Source organism: Alligator mississippiensis, chromosome 5 (genome assembly GCF_030867095.1).
Source record: "Alligator mississippiensis isolate rAllMis1 chromosome 5, rAllMis1, whole genome shotgun sequence".
Taxonomy (NCBI): Eukaryota; Metazoa; Chordata; order Crocodylia; family Alligatoridae; genus Alligator; species Alligator mississippiensis.
The window spans coordinates 118,450,427-118,475,370 of NC_081828.1; the positions used below are offsets into that span (position 1 = coordinate 118,450,427).

The window sequence follows — 24,944 nt, forward strand, 5'->3', positions numbered from 1 at the left end:
AGGCAATATATTGTTCTTCAGTCTACAACTTCTGGACTTCTTTGTAACTTACTCTACCCTCTGGGAAGTTAGCGTATATAATCACTAGTTCAGGTCCAATTCTGTGCTCAGATGTGCACATTCAACTCTCTCTGGGGTCAACAGGAGACACAAACACATGCAAGGGCAGATTTTAGCCCTTTGTTGTTTGTTGAAATTATTTTAAGGCTGTTGTATATGTGGGAGAAGCTGTTCTAAAGATACCTTGTTCCCACTGAGAAGTACACAGTCCATTCATTCTGTTTGCTTTGCTGAACAATTCCCTTAAATTTATTCTTATGCTTGACATAACATGACTGTGAATTCCTGTTCTCATGAGGAAAGTTTCAGCTGTTGTTTCAGTAGTGTTTGCTGGCTTTAGGCCAGTCCCTTCTCAGTCGCTTTCCCAAGTGGAATTACTTGATTGTCTTTCTGCTGTGTCTTTCACGCTAAGGTGAGGGTTGAAGCACTATTCCAAATCCACTGTCAGTGCAGCTACCCTTTTTAGTATTGACAACATAAAACCACATTGTATTTGAGAGTCACAAGTATATAATAGAAGTAGAGTTGGCAAGACAGTCAATTGACTGGTCAAATATTGTCAATTGACCAATCAATTGACTCTATTTTTCAGTCAGTCAAAGATTGTAGCAATTTTACAAAATCACTTTTTTTTGTAGTTGTCTCAACAGAAATATGATTTTTTTTATTCTTTTGATACATTTCTTAATGGCAAACGTGCTTTTTCTGTGTATTATTTGGAACTACCAGGAATTTTTTTTTTTTACAATTTTTGACAGATATTTGACTGGTCAATTGACCAAACTTTACTTGACCTGTCAAATATCCAACCTAATTAGAAATGATATAAAGTTCCAGGGCAGAAATTAAAATAATTTGCAATCCACTTGCCTATCTATTCAGGCATTCATTTGGATCTCATCATCAAAGTATATGAGAGCCTTCTCAAAGTAAGACTTCTTGTGCCCTCTTGTTCACTTTTGCACACACGCCAGCCATAGCCAGCCACAAGCTTCCCCTTAAATGAAACACTAAATTCTATAGTTGTGTTATAAAATAGCTTTTTTCCTTGCCTGTCCCATCTTAGGATGTTAAGAGAAAGCAGAGATTTGTTAATATACTGGCCACTACCACAGCTGTTTGGGGCCAAAAAACTTCTAAAAGCTCCACTTGCATTTGTCTCATGAGAAAGGAGCTAAAACCCAGGAGTCGGACTCATCCACAAATGCATTAGAACTCAGTACACTGGGTATCTCAGAACAATTTGAAAACTTAAATGAAAAAATATTCCTAAACTTCAAAATGGCAACGGGACTGTCCTTTTCTAAATTGTAGTTTCAGCCATATAGCTACTTAAAGAAGCAAAAGATAATCTGACTTATTAAACAGGTCTTTTTGACTTAAGTAATAGTACTCAGTACCAGGTGTTCCACTCATACCCTTGCACTATTTGCTTGCCTTAACAAGGTAGTCACCGGGTCACTAACTTCAAAGTAAACTGTAAGCAAACAATAAGAGGTTAATAAGATTGTGTTGACTTGATGGGTGGCTTATAGCCTTGGAGAACTTTTCTATTACCTTCAGTGGAAAGCTGCCAAGACAGATGGTCCTTGGAATCAGATTTACAGTTTGTGTTGTTATTATGGGCTCCCACAATTTGTATTGGTCTGAGTCCTATTTCTGTTCTCATTTACATCTATGCGAGCTTCTGGAAGTTATGGATATATTTAAGAACAGAACGTAGCCCCTGATTGTTAAAGAATCCAATCAAACTCCCGTTCATTTTGATGGAGAGACACTTATTCTATTGGCAATTGAAGCAGGCCCTTCCTTTGTTACTTTTCCTATTTTTAACATTACTTAATTGCTTACATTACTACTGAAAGGTAACAGGAATGCTAAATGATCATAGGGCAAAGAGAGCTCTACATTCTATAAAATGTACTCTGGAAATGTAGAATGACTCAGTGTAGCTCTCTTGTTCTACTGTGTTCAATAGGGGGAAATCACTTTGTTATTTTGGAATGAATGTAATACAAGCATATATAATGCTAATGAAAACTGCTAAGTTAACTCAGAGGTCCTGCAGCTAACATACAATTTAATCACATAACAGATACAAATGAGCTATCAGTCACACACATCGGCAACTTCAGCTTAATATGAGAACTTCCATTGCCAATGGGCTAAAACACATAGATGGATTCAATTTCTAGGTCAAAATTATCCCATTCCCCTCCCCACCTTGCCACCCCAAAAAACCAACAACAACAAACCTGCAGATTTGAGTTCACCATTCAGTTTGGAAATATGTGTCAAATTGTTTTGCCTAAAACTAACTAAAAAAAATGAATTGTCTTGATATTTCAGAAACAAAATGTTTCATATGTAAATTAAAATAAAATTAATTAAAACATTAAAAATCAGAAATGAAAAAAACCCCCACCTCATTTGGCCTGCAGCATGTTTTGTGGTATGTTAATACTGGAAAAACGTTTTTTTTTTTAAATTTAGACAGAAACAAGTTCTCCCCCAAATCCTGGGTTCAGCCAGCAAACTGAAAAATAACAAGTATTGCCACATCTGTACTTCACTTGTCCACAGAGGCCTCTTCTAGGATCTCAGGAGCCCAGGGATTTACATCTCTGTTGAGACAGCTATTAAGAGTTCCAATTGCAATGGTGATTTTGCTATCTGCACATCTGCCTACTAGGAACTCTACTGAGACTATTAAATCATCTCATGATGACAGCTGAACAACCATGTGACAGCGATAATTTTCATTCATTGTTGATTTAGGATCAATCTGAACTGTTTGACCATGGATAGGAAGTTCAATATTACACAGCCTTCCAAACTCCCTTTACATGTGACTTTCAAATTTTAAAAAAAGAACAATATATATATATTGAATTTCTGCTTTTATTTTCACAATGAAAACAGTTAAATGTTTGTCTGTATTTAGTATTACTACCTAGCCTGAACCACTCCATTGGCTCTTTCTACATGTGCCTTATAACAGTGTCAGGGTATAGACGTTGTGGTAATCCATCTGCTTTAAATAACTTTCCTGATACTTCCAGATATACTGAGAACAAAGGAACAAACTCCCATAGGAAGGCATAATTAGCAAGGGTCATTACCCTAAAATTGTTTAGTAGGGAAGAGCTACAAATTCCAGTCCAAAGAAGGGCTGGTTAAAGATTAAGTTTATTGAGTTTCTAAATACAGCAGGAATATGGAAATTTGAGAGAATCCTCAATAATTAAAGCAAAGTTGGGTCTAATTACCATATTTATCTGAATCCAGGATGACTTCAAGTTTAAGGTAACCCAACAATAATTAGAATGGGGCTTGCAATTTACTTCAGATGGAAGGTTGCTTAACACAGTCTAGTGAGCTGCGAGGGCCTCATGGGAAGCCTCAGCCCATGTTCCATCCCCTGACCACCATCTTGGGATCAGAAGTCCCACCCCTAACCTCTGACCGTTGCCACCAGAAGTCCCTCCCCTTGCTCCCCAGAAATGCTTCTTTTGGGAGGGTGGGTTGCCATCTTAAAACTAGAAAAAACCAAATCATACACTAAAAGTCAAACACCTACTAGAAAATATTTTAATTTCATTACAAAAAATATCTTTGTCATGATTTGTGCTTGTGTACTGTATATAGAGGTAATTGCACAAAAACTCAAAAATAAATTCTTAGTCTATTGCATTATATAGGCAGGTGTGGTTCGGGTTGTGTGTACGGTGGGGTGCGGGGGTATGTGCATCTGTGACCTGGGGTGCGGGGGGAGTTTGTGAGGGGGTATGGTTGTGTGTGGGGGGCATAGGGTATGTTGGGGAGGTTGTGTGGTGTTTGTGGGGTGTGTGGGTCTGGAACACACTGTCCTCTCCTATAGTCAATGCAGGCAACACTGGAAGGGGGTGCATCTGTGTGTGTGGCTTGTAGGCTGTAAGGGAGGGTGTGAAGGGTGTTGGGAACACCCCCCCCTCCATACTCCCCCATGGTGTAGCAGCAGGCAGGGTGCTGGAACCTGGCTCTGGCTAGCAAGGAACCCCCACTGGGCCGTTTGTTTCCCAGCATGTCCTGTACTCACGGGACACAGGAGGGAAGCCCCAGGTGCTGGAGCTGGGTGCTTTACCCACCCCAGCCCACTTCAGTACCTGGGGCTTCCCTCCTATGCTCCACAAGTGTGGGGAGCACTGGGGAAAAACTGCTTGGTGGGGGCTGCACTGCTCACAGCACTGGCCAGAGCCAGGAGCCAGGCACCAGCACTGAGCAGAGCACACCCCTGCTGCTGCTGCTCATCTCTGCTGTGTGCATTGGGGGAGTGGGAGAGGTGCTGCTTGCCTTTTGGGTGGCTCTGGGTCCTGGGAAGTCAGCAGTGGCTGCTTCAGTCCTGGCCTGGCCAGGCAAACTCAGCAGGAGCAGCCCAGGTCAGGGCTGGAGCAGAAGCTGAAAGTAAGTGTGGTGGGGAGGGGAAGGCTGTGTGGTATTCCCTGCACTCCCCAGACCCACAGACTTCAGGTCTCCACTGCTCCCCACCCCTCACCCCCCTTGCAAGCCCATTCCTCACCCTGTGTAATGTGAATGTAATGGGTGTTACAGCAGCAGAAACCAGGGGGAAGTCTGCAGAGCTGTGATGTCTATTAATTTGGACTGCTGCTTCCAGAGACCCCCAGGGACATCACAGGTCTGCAGACAGCCGATTGGTTCCTCCTGCGGTTATACACATTACACACACATTACACCACCATGAGCCAGACCTCAGCCACTGCCTACTCTGGGCTTCTTTTCCTCATGTTGATTAGGAAAAAAACCTTGCCTTGGATTCTAGTAAATATGGTTGTGTTTGCAATGTATAAGTGTTTATTCTAAATTTTATCAAAGGAAAGCTTTCTCTCCTTTTTCTAACCTCTCAGTCTGGAGCATTCTCAGTTACTCCAAACTTTCTTATTCTCAATATCCATTCTACTTCTATAATTCTTTTTCTCAGATCCAAAATGCAGCTTTAATATACAAGCTCTAATTAAACTAAATCAAAGATTGAAAACTTTAAGGGGCATATTCATCCCTTGAGTTATTTTACTGATCTCAGCTGAGTTATATATGAGGGGTGAATGTATTGCTATATATGGCAAGAAGCTGCATACTATTGTTCCTAGATTTTTATCATTTATAATTTCTATAATTATCCTCCAGCCATTCTGAAGTAGGCTCATTTTCTCTGTCCACGCAAAGTTGGTTGACAGTGTGTTTTGACAGGTTTCCCAGAGTTTTTTGGTCTTTTACCCTGCTTCTGTTTATTATAAATATTTCTATGCAAGTCCAATCCTGCCTTATTTCTATACCAGTCCAATTCCTGCCTGTTTATTTCATTGAAAAATCAAGAGGCAAGAATTAATCAAAAAGCAACAGGAATTTGAGAACATAAAGTACACCAATAACTCCCCTAATATTCCTTCCTTGGCTGTTATTAGCTGCTGCCCACATTTACAGATTCTCCCTCATCTCCTTCTGTTGATTTAGGAATTACACATGATTTTACTATCTTCCCCAAGCTGCTCTAAAGTTCATTAAGCTCCCCATAGCATTCTGATGCTTCATCTTCTCATCCGTCTGTCTGGTTTTTTGATCACGTTTCATTGCTGCCTATGACCTTTACATCTTTGCCCAGTTTCTCCCATTATCATGTGAAGAGAATTTGAACTAGAAGGAAGTTATTATGAATGCAGAAGAATGGCTTTTAAAATGGAATGTAGCACCTGAAAAGTGGACCATTGAAAGCAGTAAGCTTTTCTCAGGTGTTAGTAACAGTCCATAGACAGAAGCAGAATGGAAAGAACAAAAGGAAAAGAGGCAAAATCCTTGTGTTTTAAAAAATGATTGTCAGTAACTTCATTTCCTTCAGTACCAAATTCATGTTGTAAGTACCACTTGCTACTGTGCTTTTTTCCCCATAATGTTTCTATTTAAATGCAGATTTTGGCATTTGGCAGGAAAAGCAAAGAAATGGTACATTTTCAATCCTTCTGACTCCTGCAATATTTCCTCAGTGAATGTGATCTTTTAGTATTTGATCAGTTCAATGTTATCACTTGGAACACAGAAACATTAAACACTTTGGGCGTTTCATTCTTCTGGCGCTTATAAAACAAAATCGCAACATAGATGGGTGAAGTGGTTTTTAATGCTTTTACTTTGCAAAAATCATATATGGGGCTTAGTTCAAGAAAGGAAATGAGATTCAGTATAGTTGGTAAGTTGGGTTATATAACAACACAGTATAGCACAGGGGTGGGCAAAACGGTGGATCCGGCCAACAGCTGGACTCCATTTCCCATCAGCCTCTTCCTGCCACACTGTGACCAGTTTCCATGGAGAATCCAGAAATGCAAGGTCCATAACAGCATGGGGGCTAGTAGGATGTGTGGCTGGGCAGGGAGTTGCTGCAGGGTTGGGGCTGGGATCTTGTGGTGGTGACAGTGCAGGCTGCAGGCATGGCAGAGTGGCAATCTGCTGCCCATCCTCCCCAGGCAGGGGTGTGCAGGCAATGGATCATGGCTCTGCCCTGGCTCTGGACGATGGTGTCACCACTGTGAAATATCAACCCCAGCCCTAGCCCCAGCCCTAGAGAAGCACCCTGGCCAGCTGCACACCCTGCCAGCACTGCTTGGGCTATGTCCCCACACTGTTATGGCCCTGCCACTCCTGGGGTCTCTATGGAAGCCAGCAGTAGTGATGTGAGCAGGGGCTTCTGGGAAATGGAGTCCACCGCAGCATCAATCTGGCCTATGGGCCAGACTTTGCCCAGCCCTGGAATAGCATCAACTGTGTAGTGCACAGTGACATTATTTCTATTTCTCTTTCTACTGGTGACTATTAACTTGTGAACCATGGGCACTGACAGATGTGATATTTTGTCATGTGATCGGCCATTTGAAAGTATCCTACAGCCGTACCCTGACCAGAGGGCACAGCTGCAAAGCACTTTGGAGTGCCCAGTCACACAGCAATCTGAATCCTCATTACATAAGGGTTCAAATGAAGGTGCTCCAAAGCAGAGTACCTTCATTAACTTTTGTCAGTCCCTGCCAGGAGCAGCGCTAGGCTCATGCAGCCGAGCTCTGCCCCAGTTGCTGTATTCAGAATGGAAGGGGGAGAAGGGAGGGGAGGGAGCTCAGTTTGGGGTTTGCCCAGTCTGTGCTGGAGGCTGGGTTGGGGAGACTGGAGCTCCCCTGAGGTAGGGGGCTCCAATCCACCTACCCCCACCCTCCAGTAGAAACTCAACAATCCCCAGCCCAAGCTCTCTTCCCTCCCTCCCATCCTGAAGATAGCACTGGAGCTGGGAGGTGGAGGAGGGGCTAGGGGAGCGAGGCTGCAGACACATAGCTAGCTCCAAAGTGGAATTTGGTCCCCCCACCGCCAACCCAATAGAGGATGTCTGTTGGGTTGGGAGGGGTGCTGTAACTCATGGTGCTTTCTGTTAAGTGCCAAGAATTACAGTGGGCTGCTACAGGTCTGTCAGCCCCCCACAGTACTGCAAGCAAAGGGAGGAACAGAAAGGGATTGCCAACATGATAATGAAAGGACAATATCTGAACACAGGTGTTACATTTGTACTGGGAGAATCACTATTCTCCAGGTAGAAATGACAAACATACAAGCATTCACTGAATTTCTCCCAGGGAAAATATGCCCCTTTTAGAAAAATGATCTTTTAGCTCTCAACCTGGAAGATCTCCTTTGTGAGAGAGTTCCTCTCATGAGAGTTAATGCTTGTACACTTTCTTCCAAGACAGGAAGAGAGCAATAGCTGCTGCTCACTTGTTCTTCTCCAAACCCAGCAGTCCCCAGTTTGGGGAAAATGTGTGGGGCTTTGCTAATACCCATTGCTGTTGCAAAGCCTTTGGGGACCAGGTATCCGGCTTGGGGAGGCTGTTCCTAAGCCCAGTTCCTGAGCCCAGCCAGCTTTTCCATGCTGCCCCTGCTGCCCAGGTGGGTGGCAGGGGAAGGGTTTGCAGAGCCCCGGGGACCAGGAACTGGCAGCCATGGCTGGGGGAGCTATCCCCACCCCCAGTCCCAGCCTCATGGGCTTTAAATGCCATCTCCCAATCCAGTTCATGGCCTCATGCACTTTAAAAGTCAAGCAGGTTGCTCAGTGGCCCTGCTTCCTCCTGGCTACAACTGTAAATTGCTCTGTGTGCAGCCCAGATGGTCTCTACACAAAGTGATTAAAAAACCACAGGAGGCTGCCTATTTATGGCCTGCCCTCTTCCCAGACAAGGGAGAGGACAGACTATTTCTAAGAAATCAGCTCCCATAAGGACAGGAGAGGTTCAGGGAACAGCTTTCCAGTGACCTCTGGTTGCAGAGCTCACTTATGTAGCTCTCCAGGGAGGGGCTGGAACTCATGTACCCTCTAGATTTTAAGTTGTTTTTCTACCAAAAAAGAATTTCAGAGAAATTCTTTCTGGTAAAATGAATGCCTATATTTGACCAAAATTGGGAAAAAAGGTGAGATCATGTCAACAATATAAAATTACATTAATTTAACCATATACCCTTATATCCTTACAAATTAACATGCCAATATCCTTTAAAGTGAGAGGGGGGAGGGGAGCACACAGGAACTCAGTTCTGGAAAATTCATCCTGCAGAATAGGAAATGATACATCAGCCAGATAATATCTTGTACAAATAATCTAAAGATCAAGCAAAATTTTAATTCTCCATGACGATGTATAATATATTTGCATAATCTAAAATCCTTGAGATTTGCAGAAGTGGTGACTTTTAAAGACAAAGTTACAACAGTAACATTAGTAATGAATCAAAAAAGGTGTGGGATAAATATGGCTAATATAACAATCAATAGTTCAAAACCCAAAAGTCTTAAAAATGGATGCCATTGAAGAGTTGCGAAAACTGATGTGCTTGCTTTAGGTATTAGTGATAATTCATAACATTAACTTCTGCATCTCACTGATGGTATATGGAACAATGTTATCAATTGTGCGAGATTCCATTATGTTTTTAATTTAAGAATGTATTGGCAATTCTACAGAAAAAATGAGAAAAGAATACATCTATATAAGATACCCTTGTACAAAGAGTACATAAAGAACTACAAGCCTGGCATTCAACATAGCTACAGTGTCTTGACAAATTACCTTGAATTATACCCTGCTTTCAGCTTGTCCTTACTCTAATGACATCCTTTTCAAAAGTATTCCCAAGGAATTACATACTTAAGAAATAAAATCCCCATAATCACAGTCATTAAGAAAATATACAAATTACTAGAAGACATGTACCTCTACTCTCAGGGCTCATCTATATGGGGATATTCAGAAAAGTTAAAATAAATCAATGAAAGGTATGCATTCAATGCACATAAATCTAAAGCACATTAAATCTTTGTGTACTCTTATTCAGGAATAAAGTGGCTTTAGTTCATTCTAGTTTAATCCTCCCCTTGATTAAGTTCCATTAAATCCACACAGGAGTTTAACATGCTTTAATATATATACACTGACTTCACTCCTTTAGTTGATTCACCTTCACAATCCTGTGTTACCAGGTAGATATGGCCTCAGTCTAAGTGGCCAGGAGCTCTAAACTAAATGCTTGCAAAATGTCTGTAGACCAGACACTTTCTGGTTCTCAAAAGACGTTTGGGATTAAGGAAGCTGTCTCTCTTCCATATCCAAATGTACAAGGTATGGGAGTAGTGATTCAGCTTCATAAAAATTTTTTAAAGTAAACATGAGAACAACGAAATAGAAATGGGAACAATGGTTAATGAAAAAGCTAATAAAAGGGGAGCTCTGAGCAGACATTGTCTTATCGAGATTTCAAATCTACATACCCAGCCTTGTAGGAAGTAGAACGACTGGAGAGAAATTTGTTGTTCTGGATGAAAATGATATAAATTTCATATTGCACTGGATTGTACTTGCATTGGTTTGCACTGGGATTTGGCTATTGCATAAATCAGAGCTCAAAGTTTACAAACTCAGGTGTGCTAAAAATAAGACATTTTATATTGAATTTCTGTAAATGGAAATTGCTGAATTTTGAAATATTTTAAGAGATCCAAGTCCCACCTGAAGCAACCCCCTCAAAATAACACAACTTTGGCAATATGAAATATTGTATATGTAAGAACATCTTATGGGTAAAATTACACTTGCTAGAAGTACTTGAACATATTCTACTTCCCATGTATTTCTGTTAAAGAGCAACACAAGAAGCAATTTACTATGATTGAAAATCCTCATACAAGCTTTAAATAAAAACATAAAAGAACAAGGAGAAAAAAATCAAAGATAAACAATAACAGACATGAAAGGAATTTATGGGAACAGCATTATCATCAGCAAGTATATAAAGTATTTATACTGTTACTCAAATTCAAGACAAGTTCTCCCCCCCCCCCCCCCCCCCCCCCCCCCCGAGCCCTTCAACATCAGGAAAAAGAAATGTCTTTGAGTATAACCTAGGGCAGGAGGGTGCTGTAATTTTTTTTCTGGCCCCAGCTTCAAACCTGCCCTGACCTGGGGTAGGCCATATGCTGGGTGGCAGGGGAAGGAGATCATGCAGTGGGGGGAATGTGAAGGGGCCTGGACAGTGGGCATGGGAGACTGTGCAGTGCCACTTCCCTTGGTGGGAAGTGCATCAGGGGGAGCCAAGTAGCAGGGGGACCAGTCGCAAGGGGACAGGAGCTCAAACTGCTCACTTTGGCTATGAAGTATTTTCTTCTAATACAGAAGTAGGACTCTGTCCCTTTCCATTGTGGGAGGAGGCAGCCTCTCTTTTCCTCATTTTATTGGCAACACAATGCACAAAGTTGCTTTCTACAGCCATATAGGGGACTTGTCAGGGCCTTACTCTCACCTATTCTCCTGAATAGTTCAAGGAGCTCAAACCATAGAGCTGTTTAGAGCTGTGACAGTATATAGGTCCATTGGCAGCAGTGGCAGTCCCTCAATACAAGGATGACAATTTTCTACCAAATAGAAAATCCATTGCTGAGTCTGCAGATGACTGAGGAGGCTGATCCAAGATCTGCATGTTCAACTGCAGATGTGGCAAATGGTTCCAGGAGAAAGGAGTAGATTCTGGTGATGTCGGGTTATGACCCTTTTTCTCTCTCATCTATCTGTCTCTATAGCGAGGCGAGTCAGCTCAAAATGATCAATACCTTGTCATCGTCCACAGTGACAGAAAAGGACACTTGACGTCAAATCAAAATAGTGAAGAGTGGAGACTGAGGGAGGGGAGGCTTATGAGGCTGGAAAATGACAACTTAAAGTAAAGATAAAGAATGAAAAAGCCCCAAACGTGCTATACGGCATTTCACTGAAATGTCATTTATAATCAGACTGATTACAGCATACAGGTATCCATGCTAGCCAAGCCCTCAGAAAGCCCCAGGTTACCACCACCTGCATTGCGCTGTTAAGAATCTAAAAGGAATTTCAGATCAGCTCCTTCCGTACAAGGGAGTAGTTATTTTTAGGGTTTTTTTTTTTCCTGATTACTCTAAACTAGTCTATTCAAACTTCAGAAAGCAAGATTGCTTTTTTATTTTTTAGCACAGCAGTGAGAAAGAGGAAATCCTGCCTCTTTAACTCAAGCAAAACTCCCTCTGATTGAAAAAAAATAGCCAGGTTTGCATGTGTAAAAGAAACACATTTAGTTATTAAACAGATGAGTTGGATTTTATTAGTTTTTGGATTTTATTAGATTTTATTATTAAACACACAAATGAACATTGACATATTCATAAATAATCATTTAGCAGAAATGTTACTGTTTCAGTGACAGAAGCATCTCAAAAAACATTTTACTAATGCATATAGGCTTGTCTGACTAGTTAAACTATAGGCAACCATTAAGCCACAGGATAGTGGTGTGTGTGTAAGAAGTCTAATCAAGTGCCTGATTAATCTGCTTGTGGCAGAGAAGCCCACTAGTCAAATTGTTTCTTTGATAATATTGTAGCCACCAGTGAAGACAGAAATCAGGACTACTGAACTACTACTGGTACTCTGTGGCATTTAGATACAGAACTAGTAACAGAGTACTTCTAGGAAAACAGAAGTGAGCGGGAGATGGTGCTGGTTTGAGATGTACATTTGTACTCTCTTTGTAATTATGACAATGCCACTGGGTCATTTTATAATAAAAGATTACCAAACCTTTCAATATGTGTGGATAATGATAGACTGGTAAATGCATATTTTGGCTCCTGAGCACTGATTTCACATTAGATCACATTATTTAAACACCTGCATATGTATTTAAGAGCTGAACATAAAGCAACGAGGTTAGATAATTTTGATTAAAACTTGCTGGCTTTTTACTTAGAAAACATATTAACTTTTTTGCAATATTTTTCCAACTCTCCTGAGCATGCCAAACACCTAGCAGTTCTGCAAGATGGGGAATTGCGAATCCTTTTTGTTCCAAGAGCTTCACAGAGCCAAAGTAATATAATGTGGTTTTTAATAATATGAAGCATTGAGTGTAGGTTAAGTATCCATATGAACCTGGTATCTATATCATGTTTATCACTGAAGTATCTGTATGTGTGATTCAGAAGCTAGGTACATGTCAGGGAGAAAGGCATTTTGGAGGCTAAACCAAAGTTGGTGGAGCACAGCTCTATTTCTGCCTCTGGATTAGATTTTCTTGTATAAACTTGGACAATTCTGTCTGTCCCTGACTCATTTTTAGACCTGATGAAGTATACTTCATGCCCAAAAGCTCTTCCAAATATACAGTCACTCAAAAAAAAAAATCACAAAAAATTCCTTACTTCTTGGCATACAATTTTATAGTCATTTACAAAAAGAGAATCCATATCATGAAGGAAATGAAGTTCAAAGGAGCAGTTTTCAATCTGTTGCACCACTATTAAGTAGTTACTGTTATTTTTATTTTACATTACATTATGTTAGATCAGAATGAGATTCTAAATGGCACATATTCAGTAACAACAGAAAAAGTTGTTTCATAAGAAAGAGTAAGGGGAAGCAGAAAAGAAAGAAGACAATAAGGGACTGTTGCTCTTTGGATGGCCTAGTTTTAGCAAAAAGCAGAAGTTTCCCTCTTAAGAAGTGATCATTCAGGAAAAAAAGTCCTTTAAAAATGTGTTCCATCACAGACTCTCTCCAATGCCTGAAGAAGGGTGTTTGTGCCCAAAAGCTTGCAATGAAAATTTTTTTCAACTATTTAGTTGGTTTAATAAAAGATATTACATTTACCCAAAGAACCTTGTCTTCCAAGACATAAATATTTCTTTGGGTGCTTATGGTACTTGATACAATAGACAATAATGACTCCTTTGGATGTGATACACTCTATAATGTAAAAAAGTACTTTGGTAAATAATACATTTTAAAAATAGCTGGGCATTAACTGTACCTTAGAATGTTGGAATTATTATGGGCCCATCGTGTAATTTGTAAATATATATTACATATCTGTAGTTAAAAAAAATGAACATGTTAGAAAATATTGCTGCTGGAAAAGACAAGCTGCATAAATAATTAATAAAATCCTGTCTTTACCTCTGGGGTCACAGTGGTGACTTTTAATCTGATGATTATGCCTCTGGGAGGTCACGGCTCAGTGGCAGGGATGGTAGTTGGTTTCAGATCCTAACTCTCTCTTAAATGCTAGGCTATTCTACCCTAGTGGATATTTTGCAGAAGTGATAGAGGCTTCCTAAACTCCTGAATCTCACTAGTGCAACTCTGGAATATATGGCTAGGTTTCACCTCATGTTGCTAGATTTATGCAGGGGTAATTATACGTTGTTTGCTCGGTTGCAAATCAGTTCTTCCAAAAAAAGTACAATTATTGATCTTTCTGTTTCATCCTGTCTAATCTATATAATCCCCACTTTTTTTTTTTCTTATTCCATGGTGCTGATCAGACACCTCTTAGTTATTCTGTTCTGGTCTTGGCCATTTTTAAGGCTCCCAGAGTTTGGCTTAAGCAAGAAAGGCATAACAGGGAACAGCTTGCCAGGCTAATTAAACCTTAGCCTAAGAACTAATGGACTACTGGTAAACATCAAATACTATATATGAACTGTAGATGAGCCTGTAGTCTCCTTTTAATTTATGATAATTTGTAACTTGTGCAACCTTGTATAGCTTTATGGTACTATATTTTACATGTATGCCTATGCTAAATGAGCATGTATAGGAATGTATGCTTTTAATTGTACTGTTAAAAATAGATTAGAAATAAAAGAAGGCTAAGCTTTTTAATGAAGTGAGGAAAGGAAAGCAGCGAAGTGACAAAAAGACAAGTCAGGCCAGTGAGGAAAGGGATTTAAATCCTCTCTTCGGTTTCACATGACTTAGTTTCACTAATGGATACCATCCAGGATTACTAAAAAAAAGGAAAGTTTTGTTGGTTTCTGGAGGTCCCCAAAAGGATTTGATCAAAAGAAAACTGGGAGGGACACAGAGAGCCATAGAAAAGACCTGCTGACAGAGTAACACCATATTTCCCGCATTGGTTGTTCCCTGGTCAAAGTATAGGTAAACCAGACACCATGTACCTACTTTGTGCTTTGGGTGTAAACAATAAAAGGTTAGCCTATAGAGTAATCTCCTGAATATTATCAGTAGTCTAAGCACCAGTGTACTTGTAATCTTCAGCTGAGACTCCCACATATGTGCCCATCTTTAAAAAAGGGACAGAAGAGATACAGGAGCACATTGTCTACTGACCCTTTAGTAACAAGTGACTAATCAAAGCCAACAAAATTTATCCTTGGAGAAAAACATGTCAAAGCAATTGATTTCTTCCTATAAGAGGGTAAGCGTGAGGGTGGAGGGCTTTGTGAACTGTGGAAAGAGACAGAAAAGAGTAGATGTCATATACTTCAATCTGAGTAGGATTTTTTTTTTATATAGTCTCTGGTGAAATTATCATATATAATCTGAGGAACTATCATCTAGATGAAATTAAAATGGATGCATAAAAGATTGTATAGTCCCCAGTAATGGCTCAATATCAGAGTGGGAGGAGCTATCAGCTGGAATTCTGGGGATCTGGACTAGACTTTGAAGATAAAATTCTGTAATTTTGCAGACAGGGTGAGAAGTTAGCAGAAACTTTAAGAAACAGGATTAGAGTTTAAAATCACCTTTGTAGATTAGAAAAATAGTTTGAAATAGAGGATAACATTCAAAATGGATTGGTGCAAATAACTATGCTTAGTAACAAGAAATTAAACAAAAAAATATACAAAACTGAAAACAACTGTCTAGACAGCAGTAGTGCATAAAAAGAGTCATAGTATATCACAAGATGAGTACGAGTCAACTGTGTAATATTGTTACAACCCCCCCCCCCCCCAAAACCCCAAACCTAATAGCAGACAGGCTTTTATTAATGGAAATGTTGCATGTGTGGGCCCCTGTAGATGTTCAGGTAAAGGTGTGATAGGATCTGATACGTAATTCACACAATTGCACCTCCTGCCACGCCACATGTGCATAGCAGGAAGCATAATTGTGGGATCCAGCTTTAGAACCAATCACGCATTATTGCTAGTGCAGGGGAAGCCCAGATTGCAATCCTGGGCTCCCTCTGCACTGGCAGGTAGCAAGTACCTGCAGCTGGGAGCCCCATCAGCTGATAGGGCTTGCAACTGCAGACGCACCCCAATATCGCTGTAGCTGGGAGTCTCACAGCTGACTGGGCAGCTCCCAGCCACAGGCACAGTGGCGATGCATAGTGGGTGCATGTGCAGCCCCTAAGAGCACTGGTGCGCCTCCTGAAAGCAGCATTCTCTGCTTAGGCGATGGGCAGGGGAGTGGGGGGAGTAGGGGCACTAGGAGAAGTGATCTGCGTGGTCCCCCTGCAGCCGGTCATGCCAACTGGGGGGGGGGGGGGCTCCCCCTGGTTGCTGACTGGGCACTCAGGAGGCAGCAGTTGCCCATGCCCGGGGGCATAATAAGGTGCACATTAAAGTTGGATAGAAACTAATTATACAGTTATTACACATTTCTAGCTCTAACTTTATAGCTGAATGGACCTTTGTATGGCATGATAGTTACTTTGCATGTGTAACAGGTCTAAAGTAATTGTGTAATTGAGCCGTTAATTGCATAATACATGTATCGTGTAGAGGGGGCTTAAGTCATACTAGGTGATTCTTCCACTCTACTCAGCACTGATGAAGCCTCATTTGGAGTACTATGTCTAGTTTGAAGCACCATGCTTCAAGAAACATGTTAGCAAATGGGAAAAAAAAAATCCAAAGAAGAGCAATAAAAATGGTAAGAGCTCTAGAAAACATAACATGCAAGGAATGATTGGAAAAACAGGATTGTTTCATCTAAAGATGAGAAGGTTGAAGGGGACTTTCATAACAGTTGTCAAGGCATTGAGAGAGCTTACAAAGAGGAGGGTTATCAACTAGTCTCTATCAGAAGGGGAGAAGACAAGATGCAGTAGGCTTAAATTGTATCAAGGGAAATGCAATTTGAATATTAAGAAGAACTTTCTCAGTATGAACATGGTTAAGTATTGGAACAGGCTACCTAGACAAACATCTATCTGGGTTGGACTAGACAAGGATAAAGCTGCCTTGAGCAGAGATACAGACTAGATGACCTTGGGAAATACTTCCTAGCCCTCTTTTTATATGGTTCTATACATGGGTTACAAGGGAAACTATTTGTTATTTGTTCATCTTTTCACATTCAAGCAGGTGGTGTGACTTTGTACAGCAACATCTCAAATAATAACTCTATTATAATTTAATTTAAATAATAACTCAAACTATATTATAATTTTTCATTACTTATAAAACTATAGGAGGTTGACAACTACTTTTCTGCCAGTTAATGAAACAGGAGTTATGAGTTTTGACCTTACAAGCAGATGAGGGGTTGATTTGAATCCCTCTTTTATAGGCATGAGTTTCCTCTTGCTCAGTTCTCTGCACAGAAATGTACGGGTGCAGAAAATCTCGTGCTATGAAGGCTTAATAAATAAAAATACAAGTAAATAATAAAACAAATAGTGCTTATTACCATCTACAAATGGCAATAACTAAATTGTTCTTGGCTCAAAAACAGTTTCCCCATTTGGAAATGCCTCAGTTTCCTCATTTCTGTACTGTCCTTAACTTTCAACAGAATTTTTACCCTTGGGGAACAGTAGAGCTTAACAGCTCTCACACTGAGTCTCTATTTTTAAATTAACAGTCTCTCCTGCCCTTACCCCCCTTTGCAAACCACAGCCTAATACTTTGCTGTTCTTGGGTTTCCAAGAGCAAGTAGACGATATATGAAATGACTGAAGAAAGCTATGTGAAAACAATGGAATATTCAAAGGAAATGGATAAAAGACGTGGAAAATAAGTATATGAATTCATTAAGCTGATGAGGAAAGAACTTCTTGACCTAGGCACTCAGTTTGAGAGGCAATTAAAACATTTAAACAGACTAGTTGTGTGTTGGGGAAAGAGTAAGTAAGATGAAACTTACTGTGTGCAAAGGCACACAGAAAAAATGTTCCTAGATTGAAATGTTTTAGACTATCCAGTCCTCAATCAAGTACCTGTGCTCATATCCACCTTAAATAGAGTTTGCACATGATCAATGTTGGCACTGGATTTATGACCCAGATACCTTGTTCTGGATGGACCCCAAACCTTCAGACCAACCACGACCTTTCCATTGAATAATAGGCAAATTTTATTGATACACAGTGATAGCAGATAAGAATAATACAAACAATTCTGTATCTACCAGTCTTAGAGCTACCATCAGAGGGAAGGTACATCTGGCCAGTATGTGAGCTTCACTCTGAGGTTTTTTCGTGAATGTCAGATGTCAGCAGCCTGGAGGTCGGAGGCTGAGGCCCACCCCACCTCCCAGTGGGGTGGGTGAGATGGGCTGGTAGTGTGGGTCCTCTCGAGGACTCTTTGCTGCTCTTCAATCCCTCGTTTTATACCTTTTTCTCTCTGTGGTGACTCTTCATCTCTGGGCATCGCTCATTGGTCTCTCTGTGGTTGTCATACTGTCCATGTTCTGTCCTGTCAGCACATTCCTTTGTTTCACAAGCCCATCACATGCACACAACCTAATTTGGGCTTTCCCAGTCTTTTCCTAATTTGGTCTGTTCCCCAAAACCAGAAATCCCAGGGGCTCTGCAATTGGGCACTATGACCTGGTGCCACCTTATCTTGTATTATGGAACAGTGTGGTAAATGTCACCTGTGTATTTGTTTGCTGCTTTCCTGTGTCAGACACAGAGGGGCTTGAAGCACAAGCAGGCTTTTTAGAAATCAATTAACCCTTTTCATTGCCCTGGACCATTGATCTAATGCATATCTATTTTACCTACAAGCCAATTCCCAAAAGCACACCTCTAAATATCATTTTGTTGCCAACAATCAATGCTGCAAAATCATGATTTGAAGCAAGGACAGCATATAAAAAGGATCTGTATCATCACAGAAGGACATTGTCTGATTAATTAAGAACAGCACAACACAGCTTTATTTATTTGCAAACTGCTGTACAAGTATCAACTAAAATATTTCAGCAATATTCCTGAGAAGCAGGTAGAACATTATTAATATTTTTTACAACTGGGGAAGCTGAAATAAATGGCTTAACTGATTTGCTCAAGGCCAGACAAAGTCAGAGCCAGATTTAAAGTTTAGGGTATTTAAACTCCCAACCCTGTGGTGAACCACTCAAGGGATTCTACCTCTCAAGAAATTGAAACTGTGTAATCTCAGTTATGACAAAGAAATGAAAGACGCAGCTAGAAGAACTAGAAGAAGGGGATTTTTGTAATTAAACAGATACATATTATCTTTTGCAAGAAGCCAACCACTGGAGAAAACTCTCTAAGAACAATTTTAAAATAGCCATCTTAACATATATGACCAAAACTTAACAGGGTTGGAATGCTATTGAAACTGTGATGATCCAGAAAATATGCAAGAAACAAGGTTTCTCCTCATTTTCTTGTTTTTTTCCTTTTCCCCGCTACATAGCTTGGAGAGATGTTAGAGAAGCTTTTGAGCACAAAGGCTGTTTACAGATGTGAAAAAAAATAAAACTGTGTTTTACTTTCAGCGTGGTGTGTCCTTGCAACAAGTATAGTGCAGGCCCAGAACAGGCATGACATTAGTTTGACCCAGCCTGCCCAACATCTGTATAGATCGCCCACTACAGCGGGGCTTTTTGGCACTTTTATCTAATAGCTGATTGGATAAGAGTGCCAAAAAGCCCCGCTGAAGTTCCTGATCTATGCAAACACTAGGGAGTTGGGTTGAACAAACGTGCTTCCTCTTCTGGTAAAGTGCTTTGGGGGGGGGGGGGGGGAACGTGGAGCTGTCTGTCAGCACCACAGTGCTCTTCTTTTAGCTTTTATGACTCCTTTGGTCCTAATGGATTTACTGCTTACTTGTTTGTCTCTCCCTGCTTCCTTTTCTTTCTGTTTTTTGTATTCAAATCTCTCTCTCTTGCTTTGTGCACACCCTTACATTATAAGAAAAAAAAAACAACAAACAAAGCAGCAACAATGTTTGGTTGCTTGTGAATGTACACATATATAATATCTGTTTAAGATGGGTTGTGTTGTATGGGCTTACAAATATTATTACTGTTAACATCTTAACTAGTTAGTACTATATATTGCCCAAAAGGCTTTACTATGTTAGGCATAGTGAACATACATACTACAAGAAAGTCTCTGCTCAAAAGAGCTTAAAGTCTAAATAGAGATAACAGAATAGTATTATTATGAGTAATATTAGTATTTTAATTGAATGCAAAACACAAGGAAAAACAAAGAAGGGTCACAAAGACCATCTGAATCAGAATCAGTAATTGAACCAGGATCTTCATACTCTCTGGGTGTGTCTACACATTCATTAATGTGCCATAATTATGGCGCATTAAGTTTAATACCTGTAATAACAGATACTAACTTAATGTGCCATAATTGGTGCTACTGTGCATTAGTGCAGGCATATGCTGTTTTGTGATGCTAATGCACAGTAGATTAATTCTCTATTCAGTGCCTAAACTGCAAGATCATCCTTCTCCATGTCACATATGAGACAGGCGACAATCTCCAGTGTATGTCCCCCTAGTACAAGCTGGCTCCTAAGTCTCCAGTGTGTTTATTACTTAATAGAGATGGGTGGGAGCATGGGTGGTTCTAGGATTTTGAAAAGGGGGGTGCAGGTGTGTTGTGTATCATCCAATAATACAATGCATATCTTTCTCTAATTAAAAACAAACAAGAAACTTTACTAATACTCCAGGGGCCTAGGGCTGTACTAATTCAGTTTCTGATCCAAATAAAAACTAATATAACTGAGTCGGGGGGGGGGAAGGGGGGGACAAGGCTACCACTGGTTTCGACCTACTTCAGCTACCAGCACCTCTATGCAGTGGGACCAGTGATGCTTACCCACCCATGCCCAGCTTCATGCTTCTGGTTGTGCCCTTATTCAGCCTCCCATAGCTCCTGTCACCTACTTATCAATTTAACTCATCTTTGCAACTCCTTCCTGCCTCTACTGTGCCACCTCATAGCTCAGCCTACTTTTAACACTGCCTCTCGCCTCCCTATCTCTGGTTGGTTGTCAGATTGAATCCCTTAGCCACCCAGTATGGGTTTCTAAGTAGCAGCACACCTTTACTGGATGTGCTGGGAGGGAGGGGGGGGGGGGGATGAGCAGAGAACCATTAACCAAAATATAAAACAAACAGAATAATTCTAGAGAAAAGCTAACTTGATTAGAAAGGGTTGTTAATATCTATGGTGTGAAAAGATTTGCAGAAATCAAGTAGATAATAGTGAGACAAAGTCAATGGACTCACCCAACTCTGCCTCAACAGACTTGTGGCCACCCTCATAAGGCAGTTTGCTTTAATTTTTCATTGAAGCAAGAAACAAAGGGGTATAACCGCATGCCCAACCTCCCCTCCTCCCGGTACCCCCAGAACCACCACTGGGTGTTTTCTTTTCTCTGCTCTACCTTGACATCTGTTCTTAGGCTACTGCCCAGCTACTTTGATTAATTTTTGTGTTCAACTGTCTTTGTTTGGCACCTTCAGGCTTAGGCAGCAAAATAAATAAAATTAATTTATTTTTTAACTTTAGAAAAATAGGCCAAAAATACCAGTTCTTGACAACCTTTATTTTATGCTATGCACATTTTAGCCACTGGATCTTTAGGCATTGTTTCTGCTGGACTCTGATGGAAAGTGTTTAGAAGTTTTTTATTATTAAAATACTATTTCCAGTCATAAGGGCACCCCTAATACTGTTGCTATATTTCTTGCACCAATCAGAATAATGGCATTGTATTCTATGAGGTTAAGGCCAGTCCCATAGCTAGTGAGCTGTGTTGAAAAGAATTGCTTTTTGGGGATGTATTTTAGTATGCTAGTTTGCCTGAAACTGCATTCAAAAGAGGAGAACACACAAAAGACAGAAAACAAAGAGCATGGATAATCTATGAGGAAGGTTGAAGCTCTTCAATGAGCTGACTAAAGCACTGTTTTGTTGCAAAAAAGAAAAGCCTACCTCTGACACAGTGCTTTTCATACAAAGATCTCAAACCACTTTAAAAAACAAAAGTTTTTTTTGAGAGGAGTACCTGCAGCGAGTCTGTTCACATTCAACATTAGGAACATGAATAAAAAATTGATAATGCATAGCTAGTGTAGCAAAAGTGTTTTAAACTGCTATCTTTTGTAGAGTGGCATCCATCAGAAAGAGAGGAACTAATGAGATCCTGAGAGGGAAATCAAGGAAACAACATGCTTCCTGCTTAAGCATATTCCCAACAAATACTATATTTTTCTGTAGCTGCCACTACAGGAAAGAACAACTTTTTATTAATAGCAATAATGCATTGAATCTCCAGTTGTTCTAAATTGTATTATTTTAGCAGGATTTGGCAAGTTTTTTGGAAATTGGTATCTATAGAAGTTAGTACTCTACAGTGTGCTACTCTGCAGAGTAGAAATATTGAAATTACATATAAGGAAGACTGAGACATTATATTTACAGATGTTCCCATACTGTATGGTTCTAACACATGCTTATATATCTCAAATGAAACCCTGAAAGAACTGTGAACAGGGTGGGGAGACTCAGGTCTTACGGTATGGTGATTCCCATAAGAGAAAAAAAGAGGTAGTTAAAACTGGAATGTTGCACTGCCTTTTCCTTTTGCTGTTGTTTTTATCTCACTTAAACTATAGACAGACCTGAAAATGTTATCTGATTTAAAAAGCAATTACGGATGAAAACTATAGTCTAACAAAAAGTTGCCTGATAAAAACAGCATATTTTAAAATTTTATCTGATTTTATCTTATTAGTAAGGACACTTGCTACTAAGTTGGGGGGGTAAGGTAAAACCAACACCCGTGGTAAAGGTCAGGTAAAACCAACACATCCCACCAGAGCTGTGGTAAGTGGCTGGGCTTCCCAGCCTTAGTCCTCTTCCATGAACGCATGCAAGCGTTTACTAGGCTGGTTTAATCCTTGCTAGATTGGGTTACCCCTTGGTTGATCTGAAGTTCATTCATCTCTGATGTGGACTAACTTTAGAATGGGTGTGCCATTTTTAGGATGATTCAGGATACTGTACATGAAAGCACAAGAAAGAGCAGCATATTTTCCTCTGTAAATTTTCCTTGCTATGCTAAATTAAGCAAAATAATAACAACAGGGACAAACCATGCATTAGAAATAGTTCAAAAACAGCAGGGTGGAAGGAGGGGGAATAACAAGCAATGTAGTGTCTATTAACTAACACTAAATTACAAGGGCATACTTATGGAAATAAGCATAAGATCCACATGCATGCCTAATGAATCTGTTATCAGCAATACCACAAGGAAATTCACCAACCTGAGTTCAAAAGGGGGAGTCACTTAAAATAAAGGGTATTTTCATTTTAAGTGTCCAGCTATTAGTTTCATTTGCGGCACATTTAATTGCTTGTATCATAATGAATTAATTTCACAACCATACAAATATTGTATGTGCTTTCCTTTATCATCAAGTCTTAGCCAAGTGCACTTAAATGGATACTTAACATCAAACATTAGCATAAACAATTAAAGAATATATTCTGCTTTTGAAACAATAAACCAAAGGGTTTTGTAGAACTTATTCTTTCTTGTGATTTTACTGGTTCTGTAGAAATGTTTTGTAACTGATACTTTTGTTCATATCAGATAGAAGTTAAAACATATATTCTTTAGGTAGTTAGAATTTTTTGACTGTTTTTACTATATCAGAAAAGCTAGATTGCAGAAAGATAAATCTGCATATTTTCTAATACAAGATCTCAATATTAATACAATGTGGCCCTCCTGGCATCCCCATATTACGAAGCAGTTCTATTCCTCTCTATTTGCAGGACAACAGGCTGCACATAATATTTCAGCTTACTCTTGCACAGAGATTAACTGAAAAGAAGCATGCCAAATCCTAAAACCTCAATTTAGGAAAGTCTCTTGCTGGTTTCAGTAAGTAAAGTCTGATGTGAAGACTGCAGGATACAGCTCAAACTTCTGAATATCTTTATAGAGAAAATTTTAAATCAAATTTGCCTTATCCTCTGCCTAACCTCTTTTCTGAGAAACAGAATCTGATAGGAAACCACAGAAATCTGACACTGTGAAAACCAATTTAAGGAATAAGTATACTATAGGTTAACTCTCCTTAAAAAAAGGCAGTTACCCAGTTTTATTAATTTACCTCTTTTATGAACTTTCATGAATGGCAACAGGAATAATTAAATTCATTCATTGCCTGAACAAGCCATTGAATTGTTGAACAGTTCAGATCATTCTGAATCTAGCAATGTGATAATTAAGTAATATTCCATTCTCAGCCTACCTGGGGTGTTCAGTAGTCTTGACATCTTGCAGGAGTAAGAAATGTACTGCTCACAGTACTCAGCACTATTGGTGATGGCAGAGATCTGATCCATGGTGGCACTGTAATTAAGTTGCAGTACAGAGTACTTCTCTGGGCTGTTGCCTATCACAGGAGCCTGCATTTGCAAATCATGGTTCACAGTTGTCCACACTTTGTCCTCTGGAAGCAAAAAATGGACAAGAAAAGAGAACATAAATTAAACTAATTCTTGTTGTGTTACAGAAGGATAATACTTTGACTTGTTAGTTTATCTGCATTGGGTCCACGTGTGAAAAAGAATAGGGCGGGCCGGGCACACCTTTGATAACCACAAGGCAGAATTTTACTTGGAACAGCTAAACAACCTAGGATGAGTGCACTAACATGAAGAAACTTTGGTTGGATTCTTTGGTGTTATAAGGCCAGCACACTATGCTTGTGGGAGTAGTCACTGATACAAATAGCAATCCCTGAGACAAACAAGGATTAGCTTTGATCAGAACTGGGTTAAAAGAACAGGAGGCCTGAGGCTAGAGAGATTTAAGGATTTTTACTGCAAGGAAAATTCAAGTTTACACAGTTTTACATTGCTGTAGGTTACTCTGTGACCCTGTGATATTAGAGAAACACTGAATTATAATGGGATTACATACATTTGTTCTTTGAAATGGAATGACTGTGGTTTATTAGAAACTACAGCAGTCATAGGCTTCCTGTGGTTTCTTGTCCCTGGGCTATGTCCCAACTGGTCCAAGCTTACCTCTGATCTGGACTTGATGAACTGTTCAAAGACAGAACCATGCTGGCTCCTTTAGGCTAGTGGCCAAGATATACATCTCAAGGTAGGAAACAATAAAGTGGGGAAAATTTGTGAAACTTCAGGGTTTCATTCGGGTTAGCAAAACATGACCAAGGGGAAAGAGAGAGTTTCTCTACACTTTAATCAGG

General features: G+C 40.0%; 1 protein-coding gene across 1 annotated transcript in view; it reads right to left on the reverse strand.

The window, feature by feature from the left end:
* The window catches only part of CNTNAP2 (contactin associated protein 2), a 1,295,029-nt gene that overhangs the window by 517,493 nt on the left and 752,592 nt on the right, over positions 1-24,944 (reverse strand). The window contains exon 13 of the mRNA XM_059729349.1: positions 23,976-24,176. Within this exon, the coding sequence (XP_059585332.1) occupies positions 23,976-24,176 (201 nt within the window). The remainder of the gene's footprint in view (positions 1-23,975; positions 24,177-24,944) is intronic.